The sequence below is a fragment of the Rhamphochromis sp. 'chilingali' genome (genome assembly GCF_963969265.1).
Source record: "Rhamphochromis sp. 'chilingali' genome assembly, chromosome: 4".
Classification (NCBI taxonomy): domain Eukaryota; kingdom Metazoa; phylum Chordata; class Actinopteri; order Cichliformes; family Cichlidae; genus Rhamphochromis; species Rhamphochromis sp. 'chilingali'.
This window is the reverse complement of record NC_137948.1, coordinates 5,359,069-5,378,545: the sequence shown is the minus strand read 5'-3', so window position 1 is coordinate 5,378,545 and position 19,477 is coordinate 5,359,069. Positions and strand designations below refer to the sequence as shown.

General features: G+C 45.0%; 2 protein-coding genes across 2 annotated transcripts in view; both read left to right on the top strand.

Annotated features, from left to right (window-relative positions):
- Positions 1 to 19,477, top strand: part of LOC308395148 (multidrug and toxin extrusion protein 1-like) — a gene marked incomplete at both ends in the record, with an annotated part of 51,497 nt that overhangs the window by 10,586 nt on the left and 21,434 nt on the right. The window lies entirely within an intron of this gene.
- LOC308395905 (uncharacterized protein) lies at positions 5,423 to 10,205 on the top strand (the record flags this gene model as incomplete). The annotated part of the gene is made up of 7 exons (XM_080880957.1): positions 5,423 to 5,501; positions 5,574 to 5,609; positions 9,322 to 9,438; positions 9,600 to 9,662; positions 9,746 to 9,808; positions 9,899 to 10,000; positions 10,102 to 10,205. 7 exons carry the CDS (start codon positions 5,423 to 5,425, stop codon positions 10,203 to 10,205), a joined length of 564 nt encoding a protein of 187 aa, XP_080737083.1.

Genomic DNA, 19,477 nt, shown 5'->3' with positions numbered 1-19,477 from the left:
CCATACCTCTAACTTGAGTATCCCTGAGAATGGGGTTTCAAAAGTTCATGCAGTTGTTATCAGAGTGGAAACTATCCAGTGATGCCAGAAGCTGTGAAAATGCTTTTTAGTGCCTTAAGCTGTTCATGGGTCTCTCTGAGGACTGACACAGCCAGCCTCAAGTGGCACCAAGAGGAACTGCATTCCTGACTTAAGAAAAAAATTATGCATTTTTGTCAAACATTATAATGAGTTGACATCACTTGAAAAACACTTTGAATTTTGTGAAATGCCGGTTGCGGTTTGAGGAAGGAATCAAAGGGCAAAAGGGTAGATCTCCATTTGCTAATAAGATGTGAATGAAGTGGGGGAGAATATATAGAGCTGGAAGGGTGTGTATCGAGGTGTGGTTTCACTCCTGAAATTCAAATAAATTATCACCAAAGCAGGTCTCTTTGATGTTAGATCACAGAAATGGTGGCATTGTTCCTCCTGGTGACTGTTCAGATAAGCCAACTGACTGGCCAGTCTTCAACAAACCGTGAAGTTGCGTAATTATTCAGCCCCCTGAGTCAATACTTTGTAGAACCACCTTTTGCTGCAATTACAGCTGCCAGTCTTTTAGGGCAGCGGTCTCCAACCTTTTTTGCGTCACGGACCGGTTTATGCCCGACAATATTTTCATGGACCGGCCTTTAAGGTGTACAACAAATACAACAAAATAAAACTAGTACCGGTACCGAAAAAAAGAAAATGTATTCATAACACACGTGAAAAGACCCAGGAAAACCGAGTAAACGATAAAAACGATAACAAAATAACGCTGAAAACTGATAAAAACCCTGAAAACTATACATTTCACACCTGAGCCTCAACTCTCGCGGCCCGGTACCAAACGACTCACGGACCGGTACCGGTCTGAGGCCCGGGGGTTGGGGACCGCTGTTTTAGGGTATCTCTCTACCAGCTTTACACATCTACAGACTGAAATCTTTGCCCATTCTTCTTTGCAAAACAGCTCCAGCTCAGTCAGATTAGATGGGCAGTGTTTGTGAACAGCAGTTTTCAGATCTTGCCACAGATTCTGGATTGGATTTAGATCTGGACTTTGACTGGGCCATTCTAACACATGGATATGTTTTGTTTTAAACCATTCCATTGTTGCCCTGGCTTTATGTTTAGGGTCGTTGTCCTGCTGGAAGGTGAACCCCGCCCTAGTCTCAAGTCTTTTGCAGACTCCAAGAGGTTTTCTTCCAAGATTGCCCTGTATTTGGCTCCATCCATCTTCCCATCAACTCTGACCAGCTTCCTGTCCCTGCTGAAGAGAAGCAGCCCCAGAGCATGATGCTGCCACCACCATATTTGACAGTGGGGATGGTGTGTTCAGAGTGATGTGCAGTGTTAGTTTTCCGCCACACATGGCGTTTTGCATTTTGGCCAAAAAGTTCCATTTTGGTCTCATCTGACCAGAGCACCTTCTTCCACATGTTTGCTGTGTCCCCCACCTGGCTTGTGGCAAACTGCAAACGGGACTTCTTATGGTTTTCTGTTACCAATGGCTTTCTTCTTGCCACTCTTCCATAAAGGCCAACTTTGTGCAGTGCACGACTAATAGTTGTCCTATGGACAGTGTAGCACCCTCAAGGATTGACGTACGCACGATGTAGTTATAGAACAGGGTTTATTCTGGTCTTGGCAACCCGTGAGAACTGCTCACAGACAAAACAATAAAACAAAACACATCAAAATGCGCTCTTGTAAGTAGTGTTAATCAATCAAAAATCCTTGATTACAGAAAATAAAACACACAAACCTCGTGAGCTGACATCCAGGAGGTGCTAAATAGTCCTTTAGGGCAAATAATTACGCACACCCCGCTTTTCAGTTATTTATTTGTAAAAAATGTTTGGAATCATGTATGATTTTCGTTCCACTTCTCACGTGTACACCACTTTGTGTTGGTCTTTCACGTGGAATTCCAATAAAATTGATTCATGTTTGTGGCTGTAATGTGACAAAATGTGGGAAAGTTCAAGGGGGGCGAATACTTTTGCAAGCCACTGTATTAGAAGATAACATGGTCACATCCGTCCGGAAGAAGAGACAGAGTTTGAATGCACAATGCAGTTTTTACTGTAAGTGTTTTTTATTTTCATTCACAAAAGGGGAGAAATCTAGGAGAAAGAACTGGGAGCAAAATCCGTGAATAGTGTGATTTATACTCTGTATCACGCTGCATCTGATGAAGCTGGACCATAGACATGATCAAGAAAACTAGTGGTGCGGGGGGCCCTCAGGCCTCTGGCCTCTGGGCCTGCGGCTTGGTTCACTCTGGCACAGCTGGCTGCCGGCAGAGCCGGCGGGCACGCCGGTGCAGCCCCCTCTAGCTTCTGCTCGGTGGCTACTGGGTGACGCCTTGTCTGGGGATCCTCAGCCCTTCCCATGAAGGTGGCACGGATGCCCCTCCGGTGGTCCTCCTTGGGCTCTCGCACTCTGGGGCCTCTGGATGTCTGGGGCCTGGATCTCCTCCATGCCTCCTTCATGCCCTGGGGGACGGGGCTATGGCTCTCTACATCCTCTTGCAGACCATTACATGTGGAAACCATTTGAATACAAGCGCGCTTAAATAATAAAGTTTAAATAATAAAAACAAAGGTCGATCAAATGGACCAATACGGCAATGCCACGTTGATCCATTTGGCAAAATAAATCCATTGGGTATCCTTGTTGGTCTTCAGACAACAATTCTGACGGCTAAAGAACCAAATGGGACAGGCAAAAAAAAAAAAAAAGAAAACTAGTGGTGAAGTAACAGAGATGAAGAATACTCCATCATGGTCAGGAGTGGACCGAGGTTCCCTCTTTGTCCCCAGTGGAAAGTGGGTCCTCTTTCCCTTGATGATCCAACAATCACAAACTTCTGCTTATTCTCAGCAGCTGTTAAGTGTGACTGTGTGTATTTATATGTAATGAAACAGCTCCTCTGCAAACAGGGAGAATTTTGTAGAAATGACTGATGTCCCACTCAGCCCTCTCGTGGTTCAGATGTTTTCAGCTGTTTAGTGATTTATGAGTGTCAGTTCAAGTCCAGGATGACATTGTTTCTTTTCTCTGCATGATCACAGTTAAAAAGTAACTTCTTTGTGATACCGCCAGCAGACTGTGTTCAGGGCCAGATTTCCTTTTTTGAGTCATTTGACACCTGTTACATAACATAACATAACGTTTATTGGAAATATTGTTTAAACCTGCACATTTTTTTGTCAGTATTCAGCACTTTCAGTACAAATAGTTTTTATTCTCTGTTGTCATCTTTTGGGCCACATGGTGGAATGGTGGTTAGCACTGTTGCCTCACAAGAAGGTCCTGAGTTTGGCTCCACCCTCTGGCCACAGGTTTTCTGTGTGGAGTTCACATGTTCTCCCCATGTTGGTGCAGGTTCTGCCCAGTTTCCTCCCACAGTCTAAAGACATGCTGTTAGTGGGGTTAGGTCAATTGGATGATTAAGCAGTAGAGAGTTAATACCCTACAGCTTATGACAAAATTTGATCCGAAGTGATTGATGGCCCTAATCACGACCTTTTGACCTCCCGCCCCTCCCCCCCGGAAGCGTGTAATGAGCGTGACGAATCGTATCCGGAGAAGGGGGGTGGGAAACCCCCCGCGTGACGAATTATATCCTGAGAAAGGGGGGCGAACCCCGGAAGCGCGCCATCTGTTGCTAACCGTGTCGAATTGCACCCTGAGAAAGGAGGGGTGAACCCCCGGAAGCGCGTCATCTGTTGTTGGGGAAAAAAAAAAAAAGTTTTTAGAGGGAGGGGGAAAACCTCCGGAAGCGCGTCATCTGTTGTTGGGAAAAAAAGTTTTTAGAGGGAGGGGGAAACCTCCGGAAGCGCGCCATCTGTTGGAGGGGAATAAAAAAGCAGAGAGAGGAGTCCGTCACAATTTCTAAGGCACAGACACAAGATGGATTTCCTTCTGCAGCGTTCCTGTGTCCGATGAGATCTGCTCTCCCAAAGAAGAAGGTTTTGAATATGACATATTCAATCTCGATCCGGACCTTATGACCCTACCGGAAATACTCCGGAAGTGTCTAGTCATTTTCAGACCTGTTGCGTCATGTTCCCTAAGCACAGCGGTGATGCAGCAGCTGATTCTGTGATGTATAGAGAGACAGAGCGGATGTAATTTTACTTTCTTAAGCTGCACCGGCGTTTGTAATGGAAATAAAGAGTGACTTCCTGTAGAGATTTCAATAGTAATTTTATTTTCCTATAATACAGACGCTGTAAAAAACCTTTAAGATACACCATAGCTTGTGATGAAAAGAAGAACTTTCTATCCGCTTGTAACCTACAGGCTGCCTATGTGTAAAAAATGAATAAATACCGCTTAGTGAATACTACTTTTCCTTTTGAGAGTCCTTTTTACAAGAGACTGAAAAAACAAACCCGCGACAGGCGATCTTGTTTCACACACACACACACACCCACACCCACCCCCACCCCGCGGGCCAAGGAGGAGTTTTTTTCTTCAATACTTTAACAATAAGTTTTCTCAATAGATAGAAAATGTTGATCCGCTGAGGAGTCAACATCCGATATTATCATTGCTTGTAACCCGGTTTCTTACATCCCCCCATAAAACAAGTCTTAGCGGGGAAAAAAGCTCATATTCGAATAAGTTTATTAAAGCACCCCCCTCTGTGGGAAAGAGTCAACCATGAGCTGAGTTTTGTCAACAGCAATTGTCCATTTGGTAAAACAAATATCCGTCTCAAAGTCGTATTTTACCGTTGCAGAAAACAGACGGCGTTCACAAGAAGGCCCACACACACACACACACACACACACACACACACACACACACACACACACACACACACACACACACACACACTCACACTCACACACACACACACACACACACACACCCCGCGGGGCAAGGAGGAGTTTTTTTCTTCATTACTTTTTACAATAAGTTTTCTCAATAGATAGAAAATGTTGATCCGCTGAGGAGTCAACATCCGATATTATCATTGCTTGTAACCCGGTTTCTTACATCTCCCCATAAAACTAGTCTTAGCGAGGAAAAAAGCTCATATTCGAATAAGTTTATTAAAGCACCCCCCTCTGTGGGAAAGAGTCAACCATGAGCCGAGTTTTGTCAACAGCAAGAACAAGGTCAGACAGCAATTGTCCATTTGGTAAAACAAATACCCGTCTCAAAGCCATATTTTACCGTTGCAGAATGTGGAAAAACAGACGGCGTTCGCAAGAAGGCAATCAAAAAAAAAACAACCCACTCTAACTATCGGTATTGTCAAGAGAAAGATGCGAAAAACAGATGCTTCGCTAGACTAGGATAAAATGAGAGAAGAAGCGGAAGGGGAGTCGCTATCTGTGACAGTTCTACCAATCGCGAGGAAGAATCCGTGAATATTATGTCAGCATTCCGTTCAAACAACGCCGCCGATCAGAGCGCCAGGGCCATCTCGCCAGAACTGTTCATACCTCACCCCGGTAAGTTTTTTTCTTTACGACTTTAAATTATATATCAACAGAGATGTCAATAATTTGATTACTTTCTTTTAGATTTCTACATCAATGATTTCACGCAAGTGGACTACGGTACGTTTAAATAAGTATATACCATTTTTTAAATAAGTTTAGATAGACTTGATTTAACCATGCTCTGATACTTACAGAAACAATCGATAATGCAGTGAGTAACAGCAGAAATCCGGCCGTTTTCCGCGGCGAATTAGAAGCCATATCCCCCGCAGAACCTCCGCTGCCGCCGCGTCGAAGAGAAGACGGCACTATTTTCGTCTCCGCATACCGGGAGTATGGAACGCCAGGACTGCCATAATGAATTAATTAAATACACCATTAAATAATTAATTAAATGTGGCAATAATTAATTAAAATTGGAATTAATTAATTAAATAAATAGTTATGACACATGTAATTAATTAATTATTGACACATTTAATTAATTATTTATGTATTTCACATTTTAATTAATTATTGACACATGTAATTAATTAATTATTGACACATTTAATTAATTATTTATGTATTTCACATTTTAATTAATTATTGACACATTTAATTAATTATTGACACATTTAATTAATTATTTAATGATATATTTATTTATTTCATTTTGGCAGTCCTGACGCCTGGCTCTCGTCATGAAATAATTTTATCTGTCAGCCTCACCCATCAAACTCAGGGGGCGGGGTTAACGCTGCCCATGCAGCTTCTCTAACATTTGATTGGTTGCCGTGCAAAGTAAGTCAAAACAGGTCGATCCTAGAAAATCGATTGCTTGTGTAGACTTGGGGCAGCCAGTTATCCCAGAATGCAGATCAAATCACAAGCAGCAATGGTGGTGGTGTAGTTTTAAAATACCCCGTTTTTCTGTCACCAGCTACACTTTTAACAGTGTTTTAGCCGCGAATGTCGCGACGTATGTCTGGTCAGGTTGTCAACATATGTTGACACATGTTTGCAAAAGTGCTCAGATGTTTTCAGAGATTTCACTAGCTCTGCTAACAGTTAGCATGCAGAGTGCACCGAGGGGGTTACGTTAACCGGTTTGTTTACATATTCCACTCTCCGTGTTCCACATGTTGCATTCGCAGATTCTCATTTTCACCGAACGATCGTCTCTTTCCGCCTGGTCTTGTGTCTCTGTGCTTCTGTAACATAAAGAACGAGCTGACATTTTTCTCACGAAACCAGCGATCAGCTCAACAGACCCTCAGTTTACCTGCATGCATCCTCCTCCTCATCTGTCAGCTGTTTAACACCTGCTGCTAATTCAAGAAACACGCCTAGTTACCTGGTGATAGTCACAGTTTAACTGGGCAGCCGGTGCTCGATATAACGCAATGTCAGCGCATTTTTCTGCACAAGATAAGTAAATATAGTGTTTTCCCCGAGCGCAGAGCTGCTGGAGCTCGTTTCCTTACAGAGCACTTTATAGGCGAACAGCTTTATCAGCGGCTGATGTCCAATCACCGGCACACAGCTTTCAAACCTCAGCTGAGTTTTAGCTCTCAGTGGTTAAACGCTGGACTTCATTCACTCAGGTTCTGTCTGTCGGGTCACGTTTACTTCGCTGTTTTATTTACAACTGAGCAAATCGGTTTGGCTGAGGTTAAAGTTACGTTTCATAACTGCATAGTTTCACAGACGTTTAATGGTTCACTGGCACATGTGTTAGACTGAACTATCATCTAAATATCATCTGTTTTTTAATAGTTATTCAACTGTATTCTAAGCACCAGCTGTCTGTTAGAATGTGATTTTTTTTCTCTCTCTGTTGGCAGAGGTATAAAAATGCGCAGGAAAATCTGACATGCATGGCAAACTTCACCGACGATATTTAGGGAGGAATAAACACACATCAAACATAAATGAACCATTTGTCTGTCTCCATAATTGAGAGAATTTTCTCTTCTTATGTCAACACTCTCTCTCTTTTTTTTTTTTTTTTTTTTTTTTTTGCTTTTTCGGTCATGTTATGTTTACCTGTCAAAGGCTTGTTACAAACTATGAAACACATTGTGCAGACTTCTGGATGTTAGAAGAAAACTAATACTGCTCATGAATGAGACTAAAGGCAGGAAGGTGTCCTTTAAAACTAAACATGTTAATAGGACCTCCCTGTTTATATCATAGTTTATGATATAGCACGTGTATTTCAGTAATAGCCTGCTGAGGCCACTATACGTGCTGGCCTCATATCAAATGTGAAGGCAGACTGAGTCTATGTTTGACGTTTGTTTATATCTAATCTTCCTTTTCAAACATTTAAACAGCAGCGAGTCTGCAGCTGAGGGAATACAAATTCAAATTGTCGGAACAGGTTTGCTCGTTTCTTGGATTCATTTGGTGATTTATTAAATGTATAACTGTTATTCTAATCTGCTGCTGAGTCTCTTACACTTTTCTTTATGCTGTATATTTTCACGTCTCTGGAATAGTTGGCAGTTAGATAGTCAGCTGGGAAACTTTGTGTTAACTCATGGAGCTGAGGATATCGTGGATATCGTGGATATGCTGACCTCGCTGCGTGGTGTACAGAGCGAGGTCAGCATGATTAATATTCACAATAAAAATATTAGCCGAACATCATGAAGTCAGTATGTGTTTCATAGTGTCGAACAACCTTTGTACAGTTAAAGCCAGCAGTTACTACATGACGGAAACACCAACGTTATCTCTTTTATGTGTTTATACACAGGTCACGCTGATTACTGAACAAAAACCCAAAGATCAGATGTTAAACAGATTTATTTGCTCTCTCTCCTCCTTAAACATGTTTTTAATGTTAGTTATAATTCAGAATTGGCGACTGAAACACGTAGGACACATAAGAACATCAGGAAATAAAACATCGATAAATATAACCTCAGTAAAAGAAGTCAGCGGGGGTTACTACAGCTGTGTACCGGGGCCTGCGCTTTGTCGGTGGGATTGCTTGCGAGGCGAGCGGGTCTATCCCACGCTTTGCCGTGAGACTGGGCAGACATCTCCGAAATCATCGAAACACTTTTGCAAAGAGGCTGTATCTTGACAAACCGACCAGACACATGAAGATTAAACCACTACATTCTCGGCTAAAAAAATATTAAAACGGTATTTGGTAACACACAAACAGGGTTTTTCAAAGCTCAGTTCTGTTAGCTTCCACATGCCGGTTGTTGTGTGCTAGAAACAATGGCCACCAGGCCAAAGCAATGGTTTTGACTCGATCAGCGTTAACCCCGCCCCCTGAGTTTGATGGGTGAGGCTGACAGATAAAATTATTTCATGATGAGAGCCAGGCGTCAGGACTGCCAAAATGAAATAAATAAATATATCATTAAATAATTAATTAAATGTGTCAATAATTAATGAAATGTGTCAATAATTAATTAAAATGTGAAATACATAAATAATTAATGAAATGTGTCAATAATTAATTAATGAAATGTGTCAATAATTAATTAAAATGTGAAATACATAAATAATTAATTAAATGTGTCAATAATTAATTAATTACATGTGTCATAACTATTTATTTAATTAATTAATTCCAATTTTAATTAATTATTGCCACATTTAATTAATTATTTAATGGTGTATTTAATTAATTCATTATGGCAGTCCTGGCGTTCCATACGGGAGAACCGCGGAGAAAAAAGTTTTAAAATCGAAGGTAAACAATATGATGCATTATCCGCCATTTTGTTGAATAACAGGATGTGACGGAGTAATCCGAGTGTGCTATACCGCCCCTCCCGACCCGGAGCAGATTTTTAAAAAGTTTAACTTTATTTCTCGACAGAGGTAACCGAGAATATACAGACCCCGCCGCAGCGAAAAGAAGAAGAAGAAGACGACGACGTTATTTTCGTCAACGCATACCGGGAGAACTGCAGAAAAATACCTTTTAAACCAAAAGGTAAACAATATGATGCAATATCCGTCATTTCGATAAATATCAGGATGTGGCGGAGTAATCCGAGTGTGCTATACCGCCCCTCCCGACTTGGAGTGGTATAAAGCGTGCTAGAAAGTTTTTTTTTATTAAATCTTTCTCTTTTTTGTTTTATTTCTCGGCAGCCGAGATTGCGGATATACCTATTCAAGCCCCCTCCGCTACAGACAATCGCGCGGAGGAGCGAGGTAAATAAAAAGTTTTTTCATTCTCGAAAAATAAGAAGGAGGAGGTTGTTTTCTTAAATCTCTTCTGTTTTATTTCTCGGCAGCCGAGATTGCGGATTTACCTAACCAATCCCCCGCCGCTACAGACAATAGGGCGGAGGAGCGAGGTAAATAAAAAGTTTTTTCATTCTCAAAAAAAATAGGAAGGAGGGAGATTGTTTTCTTAAATCTCTTCTGTTTTATTTTCCCCCCGACAGAGACCGATACAGAAAATCAGGCGGAAGAAAATCAGGCTGGGGAGGAACCGTCCAGATCGCCTCCTCTCAGGAGAGTGAGAGCTCCTCTCAGGAGACCGAGAGGTAATTGACGGGGGGATGAATCGATCCTATTAAACTTCTCTGCTCTATAAAAATAAAAAATGTAAGGTTTAAAAATACATTCTGTCCGTCTTTTCTTACAGCTCGACGGATGCTTCATAAGAAGAGAATCCTTGAAAACCTCGCTTTCATGTACGCCATAACAGTTCGCACATATGCATCGATATACAGACACAAGGACCTGTAAAGTAAAAGCATGTAAAAGTCTGTGAATTAAGAAATAAAGAAAATCATGTCGGAAGAACACAGCATTCCTGAGGCTTTGTTGGAAGCCGTGGCAGAATTAAACAGAAACGATGAACATTTAGCCCCACCGTTAGAAAACAATAGCCCCACCACCAAACGACCCACTACAACCTTTAGAAAACGCATTGCAGGTCCTCCTTCAAAACATTGAAAACGAACGGCTTGCCGGTCTACTGAACTTTGACCCTCTGCAGCCGATAGAAAATGCTCTTCAGCTCTACGACCGGCAGCAGGGGGAGGAGCAGGTGCAGCAGCAGGTGCAGGTGGAGCAGCATCATCATCAGCAGCCCAGGGAGGAGGAGGACCGGCCTGCGGAGCATCAACAAGGAGGAGGAGGAGGAGGATCTCGGGTACAGAACGATGCGGTGACTCGCCGCGAACATTTTAATAATTTCGAAATAAGGCGAGTATTTAACATTCCCTCTCCGGATGAAGCGAGCGACCTCGCTCAATTTTACCTCGACGTCAGGGATAATTTTGTAGATCTAGCGGATAGGGTCAGACCGGAAGTTAGTCGTAACGACCGGGTTCAACTGGAGATCATCAGCGAGCACGCGCGAAATCACTCTGTTTTTAACGTCGATGACGAAAGCGCTGAAAACATTGTACCGGTTTTTGAGGACCTGCTAGCCAGGCTGATACAATCAAACGGAGCGATCGTCGCAGGCTCTCCCCTAGAAATTGTTGTGCAAGTAATTAGAAATCCTAGAGGCGGTGGCAGTAATGACCCGCGTAAAAAAATTCACAAAATGTTAGATGATGAACTTCTAGTCAAAAAGCGTCACTGTCTGTACGTGGTAAAAAACAAAAACGATAATCTGTGTTTTGCCATCAACCTGATTCACCTCACTCAACCTCATTTCACAGATAAACAGGCCCTGGAACGCGGCAGAGAGCTGCAGCGTTTAGCGGGGTTGAGCGATCGCACTCAGGTAACTCTCACCGACATAGGTAAATTCGAACAAATACTAAAACGTAAAATCGTCGTGTTTTACCGCCCGCCCGAGGACAGAACTCTTTCATTAATCGAAACAGACTACCCGAACACACCTCACCCGCTGTACCTATTCTTATTCCACCATCACTATTACGGAATAAAAAATCTAAAAACATTTTTAGGAATTCAGTACATTTGCGACGAATGTCACCGCGGGTATTATAAAAGAGAAGAACACTTTTGTCAAAACCGCTGCAACCTCTGTTTTGACCCCGCATGCCCCTCTCACTTTCTGGACTCTGTAATCTGTACGGATTGTAACAGATCATGTCGCACACGCGCGTGTTATTTAAAGCACAAACAACCTAGAATTGACTCCGGTTCAGACCTCAGCGTTTGTCAACGATTGTATAAATGTCCGGACTGCAAGTTCCTCTCCCGTCGCGGAAAGCACAGGTGCACAGCCGCCAGATGTAAAATCTGTCGCGCGGAGCTTCCTCCCGACAACGATCAACACCTGTGTTACATCCAACCTTTGAAACATGAAAACTCTGATAACGCTTCCATAATCTTTTATGACTTTGAAACCTTCCCAGACAGGGAGGGGGCGCACGTCCCTTACCTAGTGTGCACAAAATCTCTAGAAGGAGAAGAGTGGCACGCTTACGGTGTAGACTGTGTTGAAAAGTTTCTCCAAAGATACAGAAGGAAAAGATATAGAGAGACCACGTTCGTTGCGCACAACGCGAAAGGGTTTGACAGCTATTTAATTCTAAGTCACCTGGTGGGGGGTGGGATGACGCCCTCTCTCATCATGCAAGGCAGTAAAATTATATGTTTCACAGAATCCGATTTCCTTCTCAAATTCATAGACTCGCTTTCTTTTCTCACCATGCGTCTCAGCGCTATGCCCAAAGCTTTAGGCTTCGAGGACAAATCCAAGGGATTTTTTCCTCACAAATTCAGCTTGCGGGACCGATTAAAATACTCGGGTCCGTACCCTCCTCCTTCAGATTACGGGGTGGAGCGCATGTCACCCCCCGAAAGGGCAGAGTTTTTGCGTTGGCACTGCGAGGCCTCCCGGGGAGTGTTTAACTTTGAAAAAGAATCCCTGTATTACTGCCGAAACGACGTTAATATCCTGAGAGAGGCGTGCGTAAAGTTCAGAGACGGGTTTATAGGCGAAACTAAAGTAGACCCTTTCAGCTGCGTCACTATAGCTTCAGCCTGCATGAAAGTGTTTCTCACCAATTTCCTACCCGAAAACAGTCTGGCCATCCCCTCGCCCGACAACTATGGGCGCAGGTTCAAAGCCTATTCGCACGCGTCCATTCAGTGGCTGGAGTGGGTAGCTCACTCTCAGAAAATTCCCGTTCAACACGCTCTCACAACCGGCGGGGAGAAAAAAATAGGCCCGTACTTTGTCGACGGATACGCGCTGATTAACGGGGAAAAGTGGGTGTGGGAATTTCTGGGATGCTTTTATCACGGCTGTCCAAAATGCTACAGGCCTGAGGAAATCTGCCCTTTGACCCGCGCTCCTTACGGGGACCTGCACGCCTCTGCCGAGGCGAGGCTCCGGGAGCTGAGAAACGTTTACAGAGTCCGCACGGTCACTCTGTGGGAGCACGAATGGAACAAGATGAAAAAATCGAACGAGGAGGTTATAAATTTTATGCGGAGCTACGAAGTCCCGGAACCTCTGTCTCCTCGCTCGGGGCTTTACGGAGGCCGCACTTCGGCCTTGAGGCTGCGTTACAGCGCCTCGCCAGGAGAAAATGTGTATTACGTAGACGTCACATCCCTGTACCCTTACGTCAACGCCAAGCGCGCTTACCCTCTGCATCACCCCCAAATCATCAGAGAGAATTTTGCAGACCCTCGCAGTTATTTCGGGCTGATCAGAGCCACCGTTTACCCGCCGCGCGGGCTCTATTTCCCCGTTCTACCGTACAAAACCCCCGGAGGTAAATTAATATTCTCCCTCTGTCGCACCTGCGCCGAGACCAATCAACAAAGCGGTCCGTGCCTTCACGACGACGAGGCTAGAGCTCTCACCGGGGTCTGGGTCACCGTCGAGTTTAACAAAGCCTTAGAATTAGGTTACAGAGTGGCTAAAATCACAGAGGTCTGGCACTTTGATAGTAGCAGCAGCGATATTTTCGCCGGCTATATTAACACTTTTCTCAAAGGCAAACAGGAAGCCTCCGGTTATCCTCCGGAGGCTCGCGACGAGGATGAGAGGAACAAATACGTGGAAGAGTACCACAGGCATCAGGGCATACGTTTAGACCCGTCAAAAATAGAGGTGAATCAGGCCAAAAGACAAGTTTCGAAATTGTGTCTCAACAGTTTCTGGGGAAAGTTTGCTCAGAGAGCCAACATGACTCAGACCGCTCTGGTCAGAAAGCCGAGTCAGTTTTTTAACTACGTCTTTTCAGGACAGTACGTCTTTAAACACGTCTCTTTTTTAAAGACCAAAAAACAGGAAGTGGCTTTAATTCAGTGGAGCTATAACGAGCGGTGCGTGATACCTCCCGGCGCGACCAATAACGTTTTCATCGCCGCTTTCACCACAGCCTACGCCCGTCTAAAACTCTACGAGTATTTAGAAAAATTGCAGCGCAGCGTTCTGTACACCGACACCGACTCTCTGATCTACGTAGTGAAAGAGGGGGAGGAACCTTTAGAGCTGGGCAACTATCTAGGGGATCTCACGGACGAATTAGACGGGGACACCATCCAGGAATTTGTCTCCGCGGGTCCAAAGAGTTACGCCTACCGGACCAGAAACAAAAAGAAACTGGTGGTAAAAATGAAAGGAATAACGCAGACGAGAGAATGTTGCGAACGTGTCAATTTCGACAGTATGAGCGGGTTGGTGGAAAGTTACCTTTCTGGTATGAAAGAGGCGGAGCTCGGGACCCCTCAGAACGGTATTCAGAGGGATAAGAGAGGCTTTGTGCTCAAAAACAGAACATTTCAGAAAAAGTTTCGCGTGGTTTACGACAAGAGACGTCTCTTTCCAGACGGTACAACTCTGCCTTTCGGGTACTAGTGTTTTTGTTTTAGTTTTCTTCTAAAAAAAATGGAGGAAACTGATTTTGATCACAGACTGAAAGTACCTTTTTCCTGTCTAGTTGTGGGTCCTAGCGGGTGTGGGAAAACTCATTTTGTAAAGTGTGTTTTGGAAAACTGTGAACGCGTCATGGATACTGTACCCGCGAATATTGTGTGGATTTATACTTCTTTTCAACCCATGTACGAGGAGCTTTCAAAGACCAATAAAAACATTAAATTTGTCGAGGGGCTGCCTGATTCTTTTGAAGATTTCCGAGACGTTCTGGTGGTGCTGGATGACGTCATCTTTCAGGCCTCGGATCACCAGGAAGTGGTTAAAATTTTCACTCAATACCGCCACCATAAAAACGTCTCGGTCATGATGCTAACCCAGAACGTTTTCCATCAGGGTAAATACAGCCGCACCATCAGCTTAAACTCCAATTATATGGTGTTGTTTAAAAACCCCAGAGACAAGCTGCAGATTGAGATTTTGGCCCGTCAGATTTTCCCTTCGCAAAAAACATTTTTCTCAGACAGTTTCAAAGACGCCACCGAGGAGCCCCACGGGTATTTAATCCTCGATCTCACTCCCTCGTGCCCAGAACGCTACAGAGTGCGCGCCGGTCTGCTTCCGGGGCAGTACCCCGTCATTTACCTGCCTAAACCCAAGTAGCCATGTCTCAGCGTATAAAAAGAAACGCAGTCTTACTGCAAGCTCTGTACCACGCGTCGCCGCAGAAACGCAAAGACATTCTCGCTCACAGCTCCCCGGATTTCCTCCAGGCGCTGTGCGAGATAGCTTTAAATCTTTTAAGGGGAAACATACCTCTTTCCGCTCCTCAATACCAAAAACTGAAACGCCAGAAAAAGATCATCAGGCTGCTGGCCGACAAGAAAACGAGTTTAAACCGTAAGCGTCAAGTTTTAAAGAAACAAACGGGCGGGTTTCTTTTCCCTCTGTTGTCCGCAGCCGTACCCATTCTGGGGAACCTGCTGGGAGGAATATTTCAAAAACGCTGAGATGTTTAAAAAAATGATTCTCGTTCCCTCTCACGAGTTGAAAAAACTGACCTGACCCACCGAGCCTACCGTCAGAGAAACTGCCAAAGACGATTTGGACGAAAAGATGAAAGCCATACTGGAGGATCCGCGGTTAAATTCGTACGAAAAAATCAAAAGATACGAGTCTCTGCTGCGGAGATATCTCACACTCTCTAAACAGGACCGGGACGAGGAGAGTAGGGTGACTTTCCACCTCCCGCCAGAGGAGGCGCAGCAGCAGGTGCAGCAGCAGGTGCAGCAACAAGTGCAGCGGCCCAGAGAGGAGGATGATGAAATGATGGAAGAAGTATTAAAATCCTTACCCCCTCGAGATCGCAAAAACGCCCGCTACATTATGCAGAAATTAGCTGAGGGTGGAGGAGGATGGACAAAGAGGGGTGAATTTGTTTACAAGGGGGATGCGGTGCGGGGTTCGCACATGATCGATCTATTTAAAAACCTCTCCCTCTCTTTTAAAAGTAAAAACCAAACGCGACCGAAAGGATGGAACGCGTTTTTAACTACTTTGGTCGAAACAAACATACCCTCATCCTCAATACATAACCATAGAGCTCGCGACCAGTATGCGCGTCTTAAATCTGTGGAGGAGGAGGAGGAGGAGGGAGGACAGACACCTGCGCGAAGGGGGAGAAAACCTTCTCGGGTCAAAATAACGCTTTCCCCGACCTGGACCTCTATGTAAAATCAAATGTTTTTTTGTTTACAAATGAAATTAAAAAAAAACGCTGCAACAAACTTTTTTTTTGTTTACGTTTCTTTATTCGATACACACATCTTTAAACTTTTGTAAGGAGCACGCCCCGTGATGACCTCTGCGAGAGCGAGCGGGGCAGCGTCCTTTCAGAAAGTCAGACACCATGTCATCATTTTTAAACACATCGTTATAGTACAGAGAAAGTATTTTACCGACGGATAACCCCTGAGCCTTGTGACATAGATAAAAAATGCAATGTTGCCCGCAAACGACAGACATAGGGTGCTGAAGTTGACGATTGTGATAGAGTATTTTGTCAGAGCGGCCTTCCAGAAACTCTGAGATGACCGAGGGATAGTGAGCAAAGTCGGGAGGGAATCCGTAAGAGTCAAAAAAAGTGGAGGAACCGTCCTTTTCCAGAGTCAGAGCCAGCCAGTGTTCTCCCCTCAAGTGCGAGGGGTGAGTGTTTACTATAAAGTAGGCGGGGGGTTTAAAGTCGCGCCTCAAAAAGGCCAGCTGGTCCGAGGCCCAAACCCCGCAGAAAACGTCTCCCAAGGCGCGATGTAGAATGTGCTCCAGCTGAAGGTTATCCATGTATATATTTTTTTTTTTAGTAATAATCCACCAGCACCTGTCTTTTAGAGTCAATCTCCAGAATTGAGTCGTAGCAGGCATACACTATGAGAGTTGTGGTCTGAGGCAGAGGAACTCTGAATCTCATCTCCAGCCTCAAATTCCCGTTGGAGACGGGAGACAGGGCGTCAGCATCCTCGCTGGGTTCCAGATTAAAGGCAAAAAGGGCGTACCCTTCGTTAAATTCCCGGCGATCGATGCTCAGAGGTAAATCTTTGAGGTGTCTCCCCGTGGCGGAAAACATGTGATAAAACTCCCTGACCGAATTTCCGCGGTCAAACTGTGGCTGGAAAGCTTTGGCGGGCACCTGCCTGCCGTCCTGACACAACGCCAGATACTCCACATCGTTGTGTCTAAAGTTGAAAGGTGACAGATCCCTCCTCCCGGTGAAGGCGTCGTGATGAACCATGCCCAGGACCACGTATTTTGGCATGGCTCCCAGAAAGAGATTCTCTTGGTTGCAGATCCTGGAATTTTCAGGGATGGAGTAGGTTTTCACAGAAACGCGCGAAAGAGGATAGAGGGCGTTTCCTTTCATCAGGGCCGCGGCGTGCCCCAGCCTGACGGCCGGCGAGACAGTGACCTTTTTAACAAACAGAGAGGCCGAAGTTATTTTCAGAGCAAACTGCGAATCCCGAGTTCCCATCAGACTGAAGGCATCGCTGTTGCGTATCAATTTAATTCTCAAATCCACAGAGTTCAGCAGGAGCCTCTCGCAGAAGAAAATATCTGCGTGGAGGGGACCCAGCAGGTCCACTTCTGGCGACTCGGCCGTGAAAACGGCTCTCTGTTTTATCCCTCTGTTCGGCCCGTTGCTTATAACTATAGAATCCATGTCTCCGGCAGTGTCTTTGTAAAACAGACCGGCGCTGAATTGACTCTTTAGAGTGTCTTCTGAAAAGTTGAGCAGCGTCTCGATCATGGCCCTGTAAGGATGGGTGGCGCTGGACTGCGAAATCAATCGATCCCCCAGAATAACGTCGCACTGACTGAAAATTGTGTTGAGAGGATAATTGATGAGGGCTACCCCTGCATCGGGTGGGATGTTGCTCCCGTCCCTTTCCGTAATTTTCACTCTCAGATGGAGCATGGTGTCGTTCAGATCGAGATACTTTTCCCCGTCTCCGGGGATGAAAAATTCAATGGGTGAGTTGTCGTTCAAAGCAGAGAGGGGCTGACATTCTTGATATTTTTTATCCTCTATGGATAGCTGGGTCATGGGAGCCGAAAATAGATCCAGTTCGGCAAGGGTGCATTCGGCAGATTTCTTGTGTAAGAGAGACATTTTTTATTTATTTTCTTCTAAAATATGTCCGAGCTCCTCTGGGGCTTCCTTCTCTTCCCGCTGCCAGCCTTAACTGATTTACTTTTTACTCTGACGCTTTTATTTTTAATCCGCTCGCCCGGAGGGCGTTTCCTCTTCCTGCGGGAGAGGACCATCATACCCCCCGCCCCCTCCTGGCGAGGCTCTGTCAGCTTACCCATCACTCTTTTCACAGCATCTGTAGCGATATTGGTTGCGGCCGTTTTCAGGTGAGGTTTAGCTACGGCGAACCCGGATTTGAAGAGAGGAGACACGAAACGAAACAGTCTGGAGAAGATGGATCCTATCCCTCTGCCGTACATCACGGGCGCTCCGTAAAAACCCGGAAGGGAACCTCCCACCTGCCCCTCATAATACCTCACAAAACGGTGGGGGTCCTGCGGAAGACGCGCCGCCATTGTCAAGCCGGTTTAAAGTGCAGCTTGACTATCGTTTTCCCGTAAACAAAATCCACGAATCTGTCGCGGTCCGTTTTAATTTCTACGCGTATGGTTTTAATGTATTTTTTAGAAACGCGCAAGTAATGGACCGTATTATGTCTGATGCTGATCACGTCTCCGTAATCGCCTTTCACGTTAAGGACGCTGAGCAACGGTGAGTAACTGTCACCGACCGGCTGGTACTGAACGATGTCGGTGTAGAGAAACAGGTTATATACGCCCGCGTTCATATCGCACGGATACGGAGTAGAGCGCTTCGACAGAGTCCACCACTCGTTCGTTTTCAATCCCAGCATGTAAGCCAGAGGAGGGAAGACCTTTATTTTATGGCTCCCGACTCCTTTGACATCCAGACGTTTGGTGATGTTGTTGAATGAAGCCTCGAAGGACGGGTCGTACTTTTGGATCGCCGGCACCAGGTGATCCAATAGATCTTTAACACGTCCGTAATGACCTCCCCTGCCGAATTTTAAAATCACCAGGGGCTGATCTTCCTCCGTCGTCCGCATCAGCTCCAAGTAGGAGGCGTCCGGCGGTAGATTGTACCATGTGCGCGGGTAAATGAATTCGCATAAGCCCACGCTCCATTCTCCGGTCAGCTCGAGGGGTTTGGCCAGATCCACCGTGTAGCAGCCGCTGACGTTATCTTTAAATAAGCCCTTGCTGGCGTTGGAAGGCAGGGTCACGTAAAACCCTTCGGACTGCATGATGAATTTTAAAAAATGAGCCGAATGATGCGAGGGGTCTCTTTTTTTATACGCCTACCACTTCCGAGGCTTTCACCCAGCTGTTGAATTTATCCGGCCAGTTTTTCCACTTGACAAAAACCTGTTTTTCCCCTCTGACTGTGCGCCGCTTTAAAATCTTCTCCACATGAAACGCTTTGTCCTCGGTCAGTTTCACTTTCTGCAGCTCGGGCTCATAAAACGACCCATCGATGGGGTCCCCGTCATAATCTTGTAGTTTATACACCGGTGGCGATCGGTGAAGGACCCTGATCACAGTAAAGATTTCGTCCGTGAAACTCTGTTCGTATTTTTTATCAAATACTCCTCTCAAT